Source organism: Aplysia californica, unplaced genomic scaffold (assembly GCF_000002075.1).
Source record: "Aplysia californica isolate F4 #8 unplaced genomic scaffold, AplCal3.0 scaffold00043, whole genome shotgun sequence".
Classification (NCBI taxonomy): Eukaryota; Metazoa; Mollusca; class Gastropoda; order Aplysiida; family Aplysiidae; genus Aplysia; species Aplysia californica.
Window position 1 is genome coordinate 981,587 of NW_004797313.1, and position 17,978 is coordinate 999,564.

The window sequence follows — 17,978 nt, forward strand, 5'->3', positions numbered from 1 at the left end:
ACTAGACAACAGTAGATCAATGCAACGCGAGCTTAAAGGGATCGGCAATAGGCGCTCTCTATGTGGAGTCAAGCAGACACCTACTGGCGCCTGTCCGAGTCGATCTTCAGCCGCTTAAGTTTCGGCTTTCTTTATGTTATCGCCCTTAGCTTGCAATGTCCCGGATAGACCTCGAGTGACCAGCCTTGCTCAAGACAGACAGATTATGCTGTCACATCTACGGAATCGTTTCTTTCTTGCAAAAGCAACAGCTCAAGGCATGCAAGGAGATCGTGAAAAGGTTTCTTCCATCAGAGTCGCGGGAATCTGATTATATACCCGAATGAGGTCAATCTTGGAAAACACGGGGGACGGAAAATTGCGCATGTTTCGTTGTGTTATGCAACAGGTCACTCAACAAGCCGTCTTCCTATGGAAGGTAAATTGCGTAGGTTTTTGAGTGTGGTATCGATTCTGAGGTAGCTGTGGTCGAATCAGAATTGCAACTCGACTACGATTGAGTGTTCACTGAAAACAGTTCGAGTAGTAGACCTTACTACCATTTTGGGTGTCGAGGGGGGGGGGTTACAATAACATATAGCTCATCACAGCTTATCAGAGTCAACAGCTAACGCAAGCAGAGTTCCTCGACAAGATGGCCCAAAGAATGCTTCCTGGGAGAAAGTAAATATCGCTTTTATTTTCACTTTTATCAAGTATTTTAATCAGTGATTTTTTAAAGAAATGTGCTCTCCTAAAGACAGTAACCTACTCGAAATCTGTCTTCCATCTCCCCGTGGTGAGCAGAGGGCAACAAATATCAAGATTGTTTTATCTTGAAAAAAAATATCATTGAAATAACAGTCTTGATAATCGGCTAACGAAAGAGGTCTACTAAATGAAACTTATACTTAGTTTATAGAATCAAGTTTTGCTTCGTAGATTGACGTTCAGATCTTGGGTATGAGGGAGAGGGTAGCGGTCATCCCTAGACGTGATGTTGTTCAACCATCTGTAATCTCCTCGCAGGCTCCAGCCTACATTGGTTTTCTTGAATATGTGTAATGGCGATGACCGGGGGGGGGGGGGGGTGGTTGTGTGTGTGTGTCTGGGTTGGTGTGTGTGTCATTGGCTTCTTGACTATGTGTATTTGTGATGGGGGGGGTGTGAGTGGCGTACAATACCGAGGCCCTCCATTTCAGCAAACTCAGCTTTAGCAGCAGCTAACTTCTCCTGGCCTAGTCGACGTTCACGAGCATGAGCCAGAGGTCCAGTGGTGTGGATGTGATGAACGACGCCGTGCTTGTTGCCTTCAAAAGTAGGTACTAACCATTCAGGAAATCCTTTAGTAATGCCTCGAAACGTGAGTGGACTTTGTGGATGCCCGGACGCTGAGACCTGGTGGGCTGCACTGAAATGATGAGGACACCATCTAGGAATACCAATCTCTTGTTTTCCCAAGTCCAATGCTAGCCGATGACAGGCAAAGAAGTCTGCACCTCGAATGGGTTGTGTCACATCTGCTACAGTGAATTCTCGTGTGAAGAAAGACCTTTTGAAGAGTTTGAGAGGGATGGTGCGCTTTTCATATGTTGAGATTGCTGATCCATTAGCTACCGTGAGACTGGGCCCACGAGGTCGTTTTCTATCGGGTGGGAGGGCGGGGAAAACAAACTCTTCCGCTTCCGTGTCCACGAGGAAAGATCTTCCGGCAAGTAAATGAGCGACTGAGAAGGTACCTGATTTGACCAAGCAAGTTTGGAGGGCCTCAATTTGGCCAGCGTTGCCCTCTGTTTCTATTGTCCGCTAGCCATGTCGTTTCCCTGTTGCTGCGTGGTTCCTTGGAACATAGCGCATGGGCGACCTTCCACAGTGCCTTCACAACGTTGGGCATTTTGGCCGAAACGTGTATGATATATTTACATTATATTAAAGTGGGTGGCTGACCACCCCCCCCCCATGACTGTTCTTCGGCAAACCAGGGTCCTCTCTTTCTTCTGAAGTTTGGGTTTGAAGAGTTGACTGCCGGTAGAACAAATGATGGGATTTCAGGCAACGCAGAAACGCAGTGTTCGTCGTGCGTTGTAGCCCTGAAGCCTAGTGTAAGCAGGTTACTTCCTAGATGCGGCTGTCTTAGAAAAAGTTTCAAGGTCCACCTCTGGAACTTGGGCTAAAATGCAACGAGCCTTTGGTGGTAGTTGATTGATGAAAAGTGCACGAAAAAGGGTGCTTGGATCAGAGTTCAGCGACCTCGTGCTGCAGGAGCTCAGAGGGCCTTGGTCTCCGAGGCCATTCATGTTCGGTAGTTCCGTGTGTTTTTGAAGCTGTGTAGCCTCTTAAGCCTCTAGTAAGGCTTTCTTTAGGGAGCTGTATTTACCTGTGTCTTGGGAATGCTCCATGACCGCTTGGACACGTCGTGACGTGGTCGAGTCCAATAACTGAACAACGTGGAGGAATTTTGTGAGGTCGTTTGTTATGGGAGGGGGGGAGGCGTGTGGGTGGCGAAGGAAAATTCCAATCGAAGGAACCATACTGTCGCATTGCTTGCTCAGAACGCCGGGGCCTTAAAGGTAACCGCTGACACAGCAGATGATATAGTCCGGCTACGAATCGCCTAAACCAGTTCAAGGATTGCTTCCTCAGTATTCATTATTGACGAGTTGAAATAGAGCCGGTACGTTGCGGTAATTAGTAATAGTATGCTGACAAGCGTGCCTCGATGTCGGGGGTCTTGCGAGGCAGGACAGATCAGCGGTCGACTACTAGATTTAATGTTATTATACTGTGCCGTGAAACATTTTAGGTCTACTCACGTCGGAGTCACCATTGTAGTGCTAGGCTTCACTCACTCGAAACTGACAGAGAAAACAACTTCGGACCTCGAGCCTTTGTTGTTATCGTTGTGACCATTTTATTGGGCATAAACACACACACAATATATATAAGGAAGCTGTTAGTTTCCAATACACAGATGCTAAATGCCGGAACAGTTCACTAAGTAAGTTTACTGTGCACCATGGGACGTGAAACTTGACGATAACAAGGATAGACGCCACACTAGTACTATTGCTAACAACTTGGTCGACTTGGACACTGAGTTAATAATGAGAAAAACGCTGTTAAATAGGGAAAATGAAAAAGTACGTAGGTAAATTCTTACATTTCAGGATCTTTTGGAAAGCTGAAGAATGCTAAGTCTGGTATTGTATGTGTGCGATCTTGAATTGGCACAGAAGCAGACTGCCGCAGAACACCACTTACACTTGCTGGTGACTTGCGACTGCCGATAGCCGCCATTGGCTTTGTTTACTGCGCCTAGTTTCACGATCAGCCGGTGACCTCGCGCTAGGAGGCCTCGTTTCCGCTCTCTATCATTAAATACTCTCTGGTATCACTATTTCCGGCAGAAACATTTGACAGATTAGATCTTGTATCATTTTGCTTATTATGTTATATATATGGATATTATCAGGGGCGGCTGTTGATTTGTAGAATTGACCGGCTGCAATTCCCTTCGATATCTTACCTCCCACCCCCATCCCTCAAAATTTCACCCTCTACAACCAGGGGCGGCTCGTGGGGCTAAAAAGTGCACAATTAAGCTATCGCATGCTTAACCACATAGTCAATGGCATTGGGCATAGTAAATGAGGCAGTGTATGACATTAGGATCTTTGGGCTGCCCAGGGAGGACCTCGTGCTTTTATTTTCATTCTTTTTACTTGTCGCTTCAATTTCTAGAACTAAATTTGTTTGTTACCTAAACGTCAATTTCGTTCATCCTGTATATGAACTGGACACTCAAGTACATTAATAACTTTCACTACTCCACTACAAAACCATTCACAACTCATAGGACGGTCAGGTTCACCTCCCTCAGGTTCACGGTCACAGATTCACTTAAAATAGTGGCTAGAGAGACAATGAACCAATCACAATTCACTGCACTTGAGCACTCCGCGGGATTGCTCCAGGGCTCACATAATAATATTGGCAAAAAAAAGCGTACGGTCTATCGCGTTTATTTTTAGACTGCCTACTGTGGGCTATGTTTCGGCACTATTCGGCTGGAGCACATTTGAGATGTGCCGTCTAATATTAATGTACCGCCAAACTCGCTATGAAAGTCGTCATCGCTTGGGTTATCCCCAAGAACGATTTATAGGTCAGATTACACTGTTGAATATCCTATTGTGTTTAGCTAAAGCGCGTGGACTTTGGCATGGCATAGTAGATGTTTTACGGCGCTATAGACACATAAATGACAGTTATGGCGCCAGTGAGGACCTTATTTTGATAAAACATTTGGCTAGTGTTTGTTTCTGGCTTCTTTTATTTTATTATTGTACGTGCTTTACGTAACAGAACATTAAAAAATTTGGGCGGCATTGCATGACCGTGCTCTATGGACGAATCGCACCTGTCTACAACAGACAGACAGACAGAAGACAGACTGTTAACATTATTCCTACCAGTACACTTTTAAGCTTGTGTGTGTGTGTGTGTGTGTGTGTGTGTGTGTGTGTGTGTGTGTGTGTGTGTGTGTGTGTGTGTGTGTGTGTGTGTGTGTGTGTCAGTGGGTGAATAAGAGTGAGAGAGAGTGAGAGAGAGAAAGAGAGACAGAGAGAGAGAGACTTAGAGAGAGAGAAAGAGAGATAGAGAGTGAGTAGGAAAGAGCGAGAGAGAGAGAGAGAGAGAGAGAGAGAGAGAGAGAGAGGGGGGGGTATTATATCAAACAGATTTAGTAGAAGAAAATCCACGCCGTTACAAAATTCAGAATGTAAAATCTTAGCTTCAACACATTGATTGAAGGCACTGATGAATAGAAACTGACTTGGTTGGCACGGAACAAGAAAAGCGCCAACGTTATACAAGAAAACAAATTGAAAGTGAGAAACAGCCACCTTCTAGCCCTGCCCCCTGTACGTCACCCAAAGAACTCCTTTTTACACACACACGCACGCACACACACACACACACACACACACACACACACACACACACACACACACACACACACACACACACACACACACACACAGTGACAACCTACCTTTAAGTACAAGACACTTCTTCATTTCGTATCTCTTCCTTTGAGAAGGGTTTAGCATTAATCAAACCAATAAAACTAAAAAGAAAGATAAATTGAAAGTCTGTTTGTAAGGAAAGGGCACACTTGTACTTACCGGAGGAACATCTCAACGCCCGTGCTCTCCATATTTCTTCTGATCGCTTTCCAGGACTGTTTGATTTTGTACGCTTCCCTGGTCGTGATGGGACAAGACAACTTGCAATTGCAGTCTTCGTGAATATTATTATCCTCAGGCATGGACTTGACTGCTTCCGTCTCAGGTCGGACCGTGTTGGAAATAAGAAGACTTCTCGATTTACTTTCCGCACAGCCCATGACACGTGTGACGGTTTCCCAATTAGCTGTTTTTCGGCGTCAACTGTTGTTTTTATAGCTGGTAGTCTTCTTTTTCTTCTTTTTCTTCTTCTTCTTCGTCTTCTTAGGCCGGTCCCAGAGGGGCTCTGTAGGTCTGACCTGTAGCTCGCCTGGCTCGCTCCGTGCAAATGAATGTAGACATTATCGTGTGCCTCAGCAGCGTCACTGTATCGTCTGTCTTCTGACAGCAGAGCTGCGCGATGCGTCAGACGTGCTATTCAACACTGTTGTAAAAATGGCGGACATGTGTCGCCTCGCTTCGTGTTTATTTTCGACTGAAACTCTTCACAGATCATCAAAATCAACAAGAAATAAGTATTATTAGGTGCTTTACTATTAAATATTGATGCTAGCTTCAACACTTCGCCACAAAATCATCAAGAAATGCACTTTATCATACTTTGAAACTTCGAATCGAGAGGTTGACCTAGTTCGACTGTTGTCGTAGGCCTTGGCCTAGGCCTAGATCTAGGCTAGGTACGTGTGCTTCTCTAGATTCTAGACCTAGAATCTAGATTGAGATGCAGAGGGATGTCCCTAGAAAGGCCAAGATTCTAAATAGATCTATAAGTAATAATTTACATCTGATGTAGATCTAGAATGAAAGTGATCACCCCTGAATCTATCTCGACTTGATCAATTCTAAATAGAGCTGGTGTGCAATGTCCGTAGACCTACATCTAGAATCTAGGCCTAAGTGACCCTGTAGAATCTAGTAGTTTTTACGTGTTTCTTATTTAGATCTAGATCTAGATCTAGATATCTAGATGTAAGTCTAAATCTAGATTCTAGATCTAAACTGAATTAAAATTATATAGATCTAGAGATAGATTATCTAGGCTATTTAGAATCTAGAGAGAGGGTCTATAAAGATCTCGAATCTAGATCTATTTCTAGATTCCATCCCACATGCAATGGTCGTCATGTAAACATTAAACGGGACCGCAATTGTACAGGCGCACCGAAAAAGAAGCCATTGAAACAAGCACAGAAGCCTAAGTAGATCTACTGTTGATATGAGAGTATGAATCAAGTTGCATGATAGTGTGTCTCCGCCAATTCACTGGCAAGTACAGCCTTGTCAAGAGTCGCCCTTCGGTCATTCGCCAACCACTAGATCTAGATCTAAAATCTAGATTTAGATCTACTTTCCGAACTGCACACCCTCGGCTGGGTGTACAACAAAATCTAGAGGATCCACGTTTATACATTAATTAATACTCTCTCTCTCTCTCTCTCTCTCTCTCTCTCTCTCTCTCTCTCTCTCTCTCCCTCTCTCTCTATCTCTCACTCTCTCTCTCTCTCTGAGCTAAAATAAATTAATTCTAGTAGGCCTAAGCTAGACATACCGCCCGGGATGATCAGCAATCTAGCCTTGCATTGTAACCAATGTAAACTATCGCCGCGCGCAGTTGCAAGTGTGTTTGTGTGGGGGGAGGGGGGGGGGCTACACTTGGCACATGACGTAAAGAAGAGTTGTCCCGTCTTGGTATAATTTGCTCTTGGATTAGGCCTACCCAAGACGTTGATGCATACACAGTACCTAAATATAGCAAGGCAGACCACTTGTTACAACTGTATTTGCGTCATTTTACAGTAGCTATACTGGCCTTTCAGTTGAATCTGTGCCGAAAAAGGTTTGGTCGAAGCGAAATTGTTTTTCTAAAAAACACACGTCAACACACAGTGCGGCTGCGCTGAGACGCAGCGAGTGTGCCTCGCGCTCGCTGAGACACAGGCGCCAACCCACAGTGCGGCTGGGCTGACACGCACACGGCGTGCGCCAGGCGAGCTACAGGTCAGACCTACAGAGCCACTCTGGGACCGGCCTTAAGATTATGACTAAAGACAGGTAACAATTTCCGGTTTTAACTCGAACGAACACTTCTTGTTTGGAAAAAGACATGTTCAAATGACGTTTCACGATAAGTGGGACACATTATGTATGCATGTACTATTTTTTATGCATGAATGCCTGTATGCATGTATAGCATTTTTTTTATCTGGAAAATATATTACGGCGCCTGCAACTATATTAGGTCATGTGGGCGCGCTGGACACATTTTCAGTAGGTAGGACATTTTTTATTTTGCCCTGGGGGCGGCCAAAGCCTACTCTTGTCGATTTTGGACCACCAATGGATCTTTAACGTGCGCACCTTAACTTGCACACTGAACCTCCAAGATTGTTCGCCCTTGTCGGAGAAGGCTAGATGTAGATCTTTCCTACCAGAAGAGCAGGGGTATAGCTGAAAGACAGCAGTAAGAAGGAACCAAGAAGTAGCAGTAGACAAGCTGCAGAAAGAGTCAGGAGCCCAGAGGAGGGGGCAAAGGAGGTGAGGAGTTGGGAGCACAACGTGGAGACGAAAGTAGACGATAGAATATGGTCAGAGATCCGGAAAGGACGTGAAAGGAGAACATTATTAGAGAAGAAAATTTTCAGTCGATATCCAAATTCAATTGAATGAGAGGCGAACACCTTAACCTCTAGACCACGAGAGCCCCGGTATGTATGTATGTGTTTGCATGCATGTTCCTGTGTATACATACATGGATGCATAATTGTAAGAGTGGATTGTCTGCGTTCCTAGCCATATATACGGAACGGCCTGCTCCGACTCTGACAGTCAGAGCTATTCCGTGCTAATAGGGATACAACGTCCTCGCCAAGGTCCTAAAGGCTAACATTGCGAGTTTGCACACTGGAAAAGTGAACGTGGGGGAGGCAAAGCGTCGATTTCGTGTAAAATTCACGCTATTTTTCTCCTAATTGCTACCTTAGAATTACAAAGTTCTATCTGCACAGTACCTAGTTTTGAGAAAATTGAAGTTGAAAATTGCGGTCAAGCTTTTTCGAACGCACCAATAATTTTTGGTCTAAATAACTACTATAATATGACGCAGATTCAGTTGTATGATTCTTTCCAGATATACAGTACTAGCTGTGCCCCCTTTCGATGAAAGGAATGATCAGTGCATTAGCATCAACTGAAAGTCATTGGCCAACTATACTTACACTCTACTGGAATAGAGCAGTAAATCTTGAGAGATGTAAAAAAAATTGGAAGCTCTCGATCTATACTCTCAAAACAAAATGCGCCTCGCAAAATATCACTTCCGGCACTTCCGCTGCGAAGGACTGCTACGCAGATTTGTTTCGCTTTTCAGTGGAATAATCACAAAGGCTAAAGAAGGACGGGAACCTTTTGTCAAATATGTTTTTCTAAATTCAGGAAAAGAATAAATCCAAAATCGGGCTCCATCATGGGTACCTATCTATGTTTTTGCAGGTACTCACCAACTTTCAACTCTGTAGCTGTCGTAGTTTTATGGGAAAAGTGACACATGTGTTTCAAAGTTGCCAAATATATAATAGATTCTGTTTGCAGCCGTTTTTGCAGACAGACTTTTGTAATTTTCAGCAAACCCTGCTAATCTCAGAATTACAAAGTTATATCTGCAAAATCGGTAAGCTCCGGTTTTGGGCCCAAGAGTAATGAAATACCAATAGTATAGTAACCTTACATGGGTTAAGGGTAGGGGTAGGGGTGAGGTTCCTGACCTCAAGGTTCTAATAACTCAAAACGACCAAAAATGTAGGATAGAACTTTGTAATTCTGAGGTAGTGTAGAGTTGACACATAAAAGACAATGTATATATGTGTTCTGTTTTCTTTCCACTTTTGAAATGTGTTATTCTTCTTCTTTTTAAAAAAAACTCTAATCCAGTGAGAAACCGACAACTGGATCCACGGGTGGATTGTAAGAAGCTGTAAGAAAACAAAGAGTAAAAAATGGAATCACCAGAAAGTGTTGTGGCTTTTTTTTTTAAAGAAAAACAATTTCGCTTCGACCAAACCTTTTTCGGCACAGATTCAACTGAAAGGCCAGTATTTTGCCTACTCTAAGGTATCGATCTAGAGCCAAACACTATTTATCTAAGGCCAATTTATCATTTATGTCGACAGATTTGTTGATCTAGGATCTATATAGATCTAGATCTAGACTCTAGATCTAGTAGTAGGCTAGACATAGACTGTAGACTACACAACATGGTAGGTCTACTCCTCTTCAATTTAACATTTGGCAGTCTGTGTCTATAATATCGAGGCCTAGATCTAGATCTAATTTAGATCTAGATCTAGTAGTAGGCCTAGTATTAATATTTCCCAAGATTCTAGAGAGACGGGCCCGCTTTGCCGCAGTCACTAGGCGACGCGAAGTTGGTTTAATCGCCGACTGCTTGGGGTGTGTGTGTGAGTGTTTCTTTGCAATCCCCCAGGGCATAAAGCACCGCAAAGAGACTGCCTGCACAGTCCCCGAGTAATAGAGACGGGCGGGAAGCGCTTTTTCCTTCCCAAGCGAGAAGACCGAGAAGCTGACCTACTTTTCGCCGAGACCGGTCCCTGGAACGAGAAATACTTCCCGTCTTGTGTCTCGAGCAATACTTCTCGTCTCGTGACCAATTTCTCTTCTCGCCCCGCAGTTCAAGCCACTCGTTCAGCGAGAAGGCCGGCCGTGGCCGAGATTTCTCTTCTTGCCCCACAGAACGAGCAACTCGTTTAGCGGGGATCCGATCGTGGCGGGAATCTAAACTTAGAAACTAGGCTTGCCCTGTTGCGCAGGCACAGGCGGTGAAGGAAGGTAGGGAGACCTAGGCCTATGCCCTGATCAACTCCCCACTCGCCTCGTCTCGCCACCCTCTCCCCTCCCTTTCAATTTCACACACAGGACGGCACGGTGATGGGTGGCACTGTCTGCGTTGTCATTTCTCGCCTCTCACTCTCTCACTCTCGTTACTGTTACTCGTTAAGTCAAGCCAATTAGCAGTACCACGTCTGGGTACCGAGCAGTAGTTTAGTGCCCGGGAAGCGACGGGAAGGGCGTTTCTCGAGAGAAACGAGTACTCGGCTCGTCTCGTGCCCGCCCCTACCGAGTAAGCAGCGCTAGGGGCCTGCACAGTAGAGCTGTGCCCATTCGACTTTACTATTCGACATTCATGATTTTTGCACTATTCACAGCTATTCGAAGCGTGGCAGAGCCATTCAAATGCCGTGTGATTTTTTTTTACAGATACTAGATTTTCATCTCATTTTTCTAAAACATAGAAAATTGGAGTACGTTATATCTAAAATCATTACGATAAATATACAGAAATACTCTATATTTGATGGTTACGAGACAGAGGAGCCTACAAGAGTTATAAAACAATCCTTTAGAGAATATCTCTCAGTATTCAATATTCACTCGTCACACTATGGACAGCTCAAACAAGGGCACTAAACTCTTGAAGCGCAGCGAATGTTTTTTCCATGAGGTTAACTGTCGCAATGAATGAGCTCCCCTAACCCTACTCGAAATTCAAAGTGCCATGAACGGTGACGTGATGTCAACACGTTGCACTGTCTGCGCGCTTACGACAACAACACACGCGCGCTCAGTGACTGGCGTTCGGCGGAGCTCCAAACTGAATATAAGATCAAACGATTCGACAGCGATTCGAATTGCGGAAGTTAGATCTGGGCCTAAATCTGGGCTTATCTTATATAAGAAAAAAAAACCATTTGACGGGGCTGTGAGTAGCGGAAGCTAGATCTGGGCTTATCACATATAAGAAAACACGATTCGATGGCGCTTCGAATTGCGGAAGTTAGGTCTGGGCTTATCACATATCAGGAAAAAAAAATTCAACGGCGCTGTGAATAGCTTGCAAATGTAGAATAGTAGAACTTAGGTCTGGGTTTATGCGTATCATATATTAGAAAAAAAAACATTCGACGGAGGTACATGTATTCGAAAATCATGAACAGTGAGCTCACGCTTCGAAGTTTCGAAGATTTTTTGTTTCCTCAAAATCACACAGCACCACTGCACAGTCCCCCAGTGGTTAGAGCTAGGGGACTGACAAATTCCTTTTTAAAAACAGGGGGAATTTACGTCCTTGGAACAGCGACTTCGCTAAGCGTAAGTGAACACCTTTTCTTGGTGGTATTGACTATGTTATAGATGCTGCCCACGACAGTAAAATTGGGTTATAAAACTTACTAAATGCTACGTTCTAACGTAAAAATAGTATCAAATTCAGAATCAGCGTATCAGAATTAACAAAACGACTCGCAGATGACTCTTTTTCTTGCTGGATTTAGAAGCTCGAAAAAGAAGGTTTTTATCTAGATTGCACCATGTAGTAGTTTCATAAACCATCTGGAATGACAAAAATATCACTATCAGATCGAAGATCACACTGATGCGTTCCCTGGTCATGTCAATATTTTTGTATGCATGTGAATTCTGGACCTTGAGTGCAGACCTTGAAAGAAGGATCAAAGCTGTGGAGATGAGATGCTTCCAAAAAATCCTTGGTATCTCATACAAAGATCACATTACAAATAATGAAGTCAAACAACTGATCAAAAATGAAATTGGACCTTATTATGCTGACTTTCTCACTCTGGTCAGGAAACGCAAACTGCTATGGCATGGACAAATCACCCGTTCATCTGGGATTGCCAAGATGATCCTGCAAGGCAGCGTCTAGGGGAAAAGGAGCTGAGGCAGACTGAAGAAGAGTTGGGAGGACACCATCATGGAATGGACAGGCCTGGAACTCAAAGATACGCTAAGAAAAGCTGAAAACCGGAAGGAGTAGATGAAGCTGGTGGCTAAATCTTCAAAAGCGCCCCGACGGACTTCCAGTCTACGGAATAAGTGATGGTGAAGTAGTTTCATATCACAGAGAAAGACAACAGCTGTCAGTTTTAACTCATCTCGTTATAAACTCGTCCAAAAAAGTCAAGGAACAGCTTGTGTTTTCACCTGTCAAATTCAAACTTCAATATCTCACAAACCCGTTATGATCAGTCTACCAAACTTGGCACACGCACTGACGACAAGACACAGTTTGCCTGTACGGCAAATTTGCCAGCACCAGCTTCATAGCGACGACGCAGGGCATTCTGAAACACAGCCGAAAAGCATGAAAAATGGGCTAAATTTCTCTGACTCAGCAACATTGGCATAGGTACTGTTAGCTAAAACTAAGCTTGGCAGATGTCTTAGCTGTGATGATTGCTCACTTACAATCCTTTATAAGCCAGCGTTTTTCTGCCATGTTTCATTACAACACGGTGGTCCAACAACACTCGCTACCTGACGTCAACAGAGGACGAGCCCTTACCTGGCTCCAAGATGGCTCCACGTTCCCAGTTATTGCACATCGATTTGGGGTGTCTCCATCAGTCATATAGAGGCTGCAAGAACGATGGCGAGCGACCGGAAGGGTCCCGGCCAGGCCTCGACCAGGATCGCCCCGTTTGACCAACAACAGCGTCGACCGCTTCATCGTCGAACCACCACTGCAAACGGCATCAGGGACCAACTATACTGGTGACAGCCAATGTCCACGAGAGCGAGGAGACGGTAAGGAACTGTATCCGTAGAGCCAGGTTAGCTTCTTGTGTCCCTGCCAGGCGCCCAAGGCACATGCCGCACAACAAAGCAGCTCGCCAGGCGTGGCCTGCTCGGCAATAACAGTGGACACATTGTCAGTGGGACCAGACCAGGTAGTCTTCTCGGACGAATCCAGATTCAACCTGCTGCACCCAGACAGGCGAGCCCACGTCTGGAGGTGCCGAGGAGAGCTGTTCCACCCTGAGTGCACCCAGCAGGTGACGCCCTACTTTGCAGGGACCGTTCTGGTATAGGGAGGCTTCTCAGCTCACCACAGGACCCCGTGTACCATATACAGGGCAATTTGACCTCGGCTAGGTACAGGGAGGAAATCATGCATCCCCTTGCTGTTCCTCTCCTGAAGCAGATTGGACCCGAGGCTGTACTGCAGAACGACAACGCCACGCCATATCGCGCACGCGTCGTGACATGGGGGACTTCCTGCAGCAGCGAGCTGTCACCTGCATGGACTTACCAGCTTGTAGTCCGGATCCTTTATAAGCCATGCAGAGAACATTTGGGATCACATTGACCGTTGGATAAGGGACAACCACCCTCCTGCACAAAACCGTCAACAACTCTTGGGCTACCTCGTCCAGGAGTGCAGAACCTACCCCAACAAGTTCTCCGAAGGCATGTCCTGTCCATGCATCGATGCTCTGCTGAGTTTTTGATCTAACGAAGTGGCTACATCCACTATTGACAATGTTCTTGAAGAACTTTGGCTGTTTAGACTTTTGAAATCCGACCAGTGTGACTTAAACTCATTTTACATAAACTTCTCGTTGTTGTCGAAATCTGAATTTGTTCACACTTAATCTAGAGAGTTGAAAGCATCTTTTGTGAAAAAATGAATAAATAATTCGGTTAAACTGTTCTTCAGTAATCTTTCTTCGAATTTTTGTTCCTTTTCTTTTTTGTGCGAGTTTAGTAGACCCCTACAGTCAGCTGAGCACCGCGTACCGAGGAACAATGACTCTATTTTTTAAAACAGGTAAAAGATTCGTCTGGGGAACAGCAACTATGCTGAGCGCAAATACATCATCTTGATGGCATTGATCATAGTATCGATTCGGTCCGCCGACGATCAAAATTTAGTTTACAAACTTATTGAAAGCTACGTTCTATTTACAGCGTATTCCGACCAAAAACCCACGTCCCTCGGTCAATCTAAAGTCCGATTCAAATTACATGTATGTAGAGGCGGATTCAGACGGAGCGGTGTGCGGCGACGGAACGGCGACGTGAAAAGTACGTCGGCTCACTCGCTGTTCTCAAGAGACGGAAAACCGCCACGGAAACCATAATTGCGGATCCTTCGCGGTGTTTCAGCGACCGCTACCAGGGGCAAATATGGAGACACCGTCGCGCCTTCTGCATCTCAGTGGCCTACTGGAGGTGCGAATATAGATCGACAAAAAATGTTTAATATTGGATGGATTTTAAAAAATAATAATAAGCTCGTTTTTGTTGTTTTTTTTAATCAGCGCCTCAAAATTAGTCTATTTGTTCGCGTGCACCCTCATTTTTTGCGATATATAAAAAAAATAATAATAATAATTTAAAAAAAAAAAATATATATATATATATTGGATTGGTAGACAAACACACATGCACACACACACACACACGCACACACACACACACACACACACACACACATGCACACAAACACACACACACACACACACACACGTAGATGTGGGCCCCAGGTGTCGACACACTAGGCCTTGTAGTGGTGTTAGTGTGTTTTTCTGCTGCATTGTAAGCGGAGATTGATGTAGATCAAGAGTCTAGTTGAAGCTATTAGAAACGTATCGAACTCGTTCGACAAAATTCATCCTTGTATGACCCTGCATTTCCACAAAACAGGGACACCACTACACTTTTGCTCACAAACACTGCAATCATTTGAACAATAAAGTTCGTGCCATTTCTGCAAATCGCCACCGTGCCGTTGCCGTGCCGTCGCCGTTCCGTCGCCGCACACTAGTCCATGTGATTTTTACTTTAAGGGTGTGCGGCGATGGAATGGCAAACCAACACCACCTCTAGGCATAGTGTGTCGACATGTGGGGCCTACATCTATTTGTGTGTGGTTTTGTCTACCAATCCTCTTAACCGCACCGAGGCAGACCAAAACTTCACTTTTTTTAATCTAGCCGGCTAAATTCATAAAGTTGAATACAAACATTTTTATTTTTTTTAATATCGCAAAAATGAGGGTGCTCCCGAGCAAACAGACTAATTTTGAAGCGCCGGTTTAAAAAATGTGCTAATTCTTTTAGATCCATCCAATATTTTAATTTTTTGACGATCCATGTTCGAACGGGCAGCAGGCCACAGAGGTGCAGACGCCACGACGATGTCTCAAAATTTGCTCATGTAAGTGGCCCCTGAAACATCGTCCGCAATGGTTTCTGTGGCGGTATTTTGTCTCATGAGAACAGCTAGTGAGCAAACAGAAAGCAGAGGTTTTCAAACACAGCCGACGGACTTTTTCCTTTGTTGTTCCGTCGCCGCACACCGCTCAATGTGAAAGGGCCTTTATGGACGATAGTCGGAAGGCAGCTGACTGGGGACCTCGTGTTGAAACTTCGACGCTTCAGTTTCTTGGAGTGCCTTTCACCACTATATGGACGTCAACACGGAAGTTTTTGTTTTGTTGTGACAAATACAAATTCAGCAAAGAATGGAACGACAATGCTTGCCAGACACAGTGCAGTCTATTGAATGGATCAATATTATATTATAATGACTATTTTTTATTTGGAGGGCCTATGTGAACTAACATCGCAGAGATGTTAGACTTTGAACAACCGAAGCTTGCACAACAGATTAACATTTGCTCTCTTTGCATCACTATACCCAGTTCGTAAGCCTGCTTCATGCGCGATAAATGTAAGCAAGCAGTACACTGTCAGTGCCCCTCTCTGGCCCACAATATTGTCGCACGTGTGTTCTCGTGTCTCTTCCTTCTGTTACGGTACCTTGAAGCACGTGAAAGCTTATGCTTCTGATTACACGGTGATGCTAGGGAAGACGACGTAACCCTTGAAATTCTTTTCGGTCTCGAAATGGCAACATTTCGGTTAATAGACAGTTTCTTTTCAAAGTAAACGGGGATTTTATTCTTTTCAGTTTACCGCTATTTTTGGAGTGACCGTTTTCAGCTTAGGCAGCGTGTCCACCAAGACAAAAACCGACCAACCGTAAGTTGTCCCTCTCCCAGGAAATCATTCGTTTTGATACAACACTGGTTTTTACATTAACAATCATTGAAAGGTTTGTTTGGATGCGTCTACCAACACGACAGAACTCCTCCCTGCCCCCCCCCCCCAAACAAAAAAAAACCCGCTACGGTTAGAATGCCGTATGCATTATTTTAGTGTGGCCGTGAGGTTACTCACCAGCAAGAGCTAAAAAGAAATCATTATTGTCAGTTCGAATGAAAAATCTTCACATTATATTCGTATTCAACACCTAAATATTCGCACAGTCTGTGTGGCAAACTACCAGATTTAAATACATAATATATCAAAAATTGTACTCAATTGATTTTTAAAACCATTCATTTCTTATTACAGCCATGCGTTCATTAGACTCTCAACTATTCATAGCCCTATACCGAAAAATTAAACAGTGTCGTTAGTGTTTATCACGCGTTGGTGAAAATGTTCGCCGGAAATCAACAGACCAAACTGCCTCATACCGCCAAAAACTCGGTTGTTTCTGGTTCGGTGGTCATGCGGCCTAAGTGGACTCCTTTTTTAAAAAAAATCCTTGGTCAGTTTGTAGACATACACATTTGCATTAAGATACAACTGCTGGTACAGTAGATTGAGATACGTATATTTCGAATTTGGAGAAAATCCGAAATAGTCGATTGCATCTTTCATATCTACATGCAAATCGCTTGCCGTGTGATTCAACCGCCTAGAGGACAAAATGTTCGAAAATCACTTTTTGATCCTCTTGTGTAGTACAACCTTTGATACAAATTTTGTTAACATTCCAAGTTTGAAAGATTACTGTAAAGTCTTTTAATCCTTCAGTATATCAATCGCTTATATCACATCAGTTCCCGGTTCCCATATGATTCGCAGCCCGCGGTAAAAACGAACTGGAGGGTAACATCAAAACAAGGTACGGCTTTTGTAAACTTCGATTCAGATCGAACCCCATCGATAGCCAGAAGATTTTGTCAAAGTGGTTTGCGTAATCTATCTCTAAGATTTTGATAATGTAGACGAGAAAAGCAAGACGACATCCAAGAATAATAATAATAGTATGTTAATACTGATTCGACCAAGTCGGTAAAATGTGGCAAAAGCTACTGACTAGACTAGAATGTTTTTTTAAATTCTGTGATTGACTGCTAGCTATGGTGCACTTATTTTACAATCGTAAATTATTGGTAAATATTTTATCGCAGCTTTTCGCGTTTCTTTATTTACTTTAAAGGGGGGCGGGGGTACACCCTGAAAGTCCCGATTCGGGTCAAAAACATGGACTTTGAGAAGTAGGTATTTATGGCTTATTCAGTCTCTCCTATAACTATTTCATCACATTTGAATCCCCTAAAGACTTATTTTTTTCCAATACCGAGCATGTTAGTCAACACCATTTTCCCTTAAAGTCAATCTTTTATATTCCTTTATCGCCCGATAGCTCTACAATGTTTAATCCAATCTTCCCGAAATTTTCACAGAATAAAGTAAAGATGTACCTCTAAAACGTTGGTTGCTGAATTGTCGATGCATGGACAAGATTTCTTTTGGTGGTGTCTTCAGTGTGGAGTTTTACGGATTTTTTGGAAACTTGAATAAAACAATTTATTCCCATGAAAAAGTGCGGTTTTCATTGCGTAAGACATGTCAACAAAATCCAATATGACCGCCGTCTCCATGACAACGAAACTTTTCCCTCAAATTTGATAGCAAATTTTAAGACTCCTCCCTATGATTGTAATAATATGCGTGAAATCTGGTTAAAAATATGATCCACTAATAAGCGAGACAGCCTTCAGTTGTAGCCCCCGGCCCCCTTTAAGCACAAGGGGGCTATCCCGAAAAATGCTGTTTTGAGAAAATCGAATTAAAAGTT

The 17,978-nt window shown here is 43.8% G+C and overlaps 1 protein-coding gene across 5 annotated transcripts in view; it reads right to left on the minus strand.

The window, feature by feature from the left end:
- LOC101846946 (neuroglobin) overlaps window positions 1–17,978 on the minus strand; it is a 299,153-nt gene that overhangs the window by 138,381 nt on the left and 142,794 nt on the right. For 2 of the 5 annotated variants that reach the window (XM_035968166.1, XM_005092260.3), the window contains exon 2: window positions 5,166–5,708. The exons of the other annotated variants lie outside the window; for them this stretch is intronic. In XM_035968166.1, the coding sequence (XP_035824059.1) occupies window positions 5,166–5,386 (221 nt within the window). In that variant the 5' untranslated portion in view covers window positions 5,387–5,708. The remainder of the gene's footprint in view (window positions 1–5,165; window positions 5,709–17,978) is intronic. 5 annotated transcript variants of the gene reach the window in all.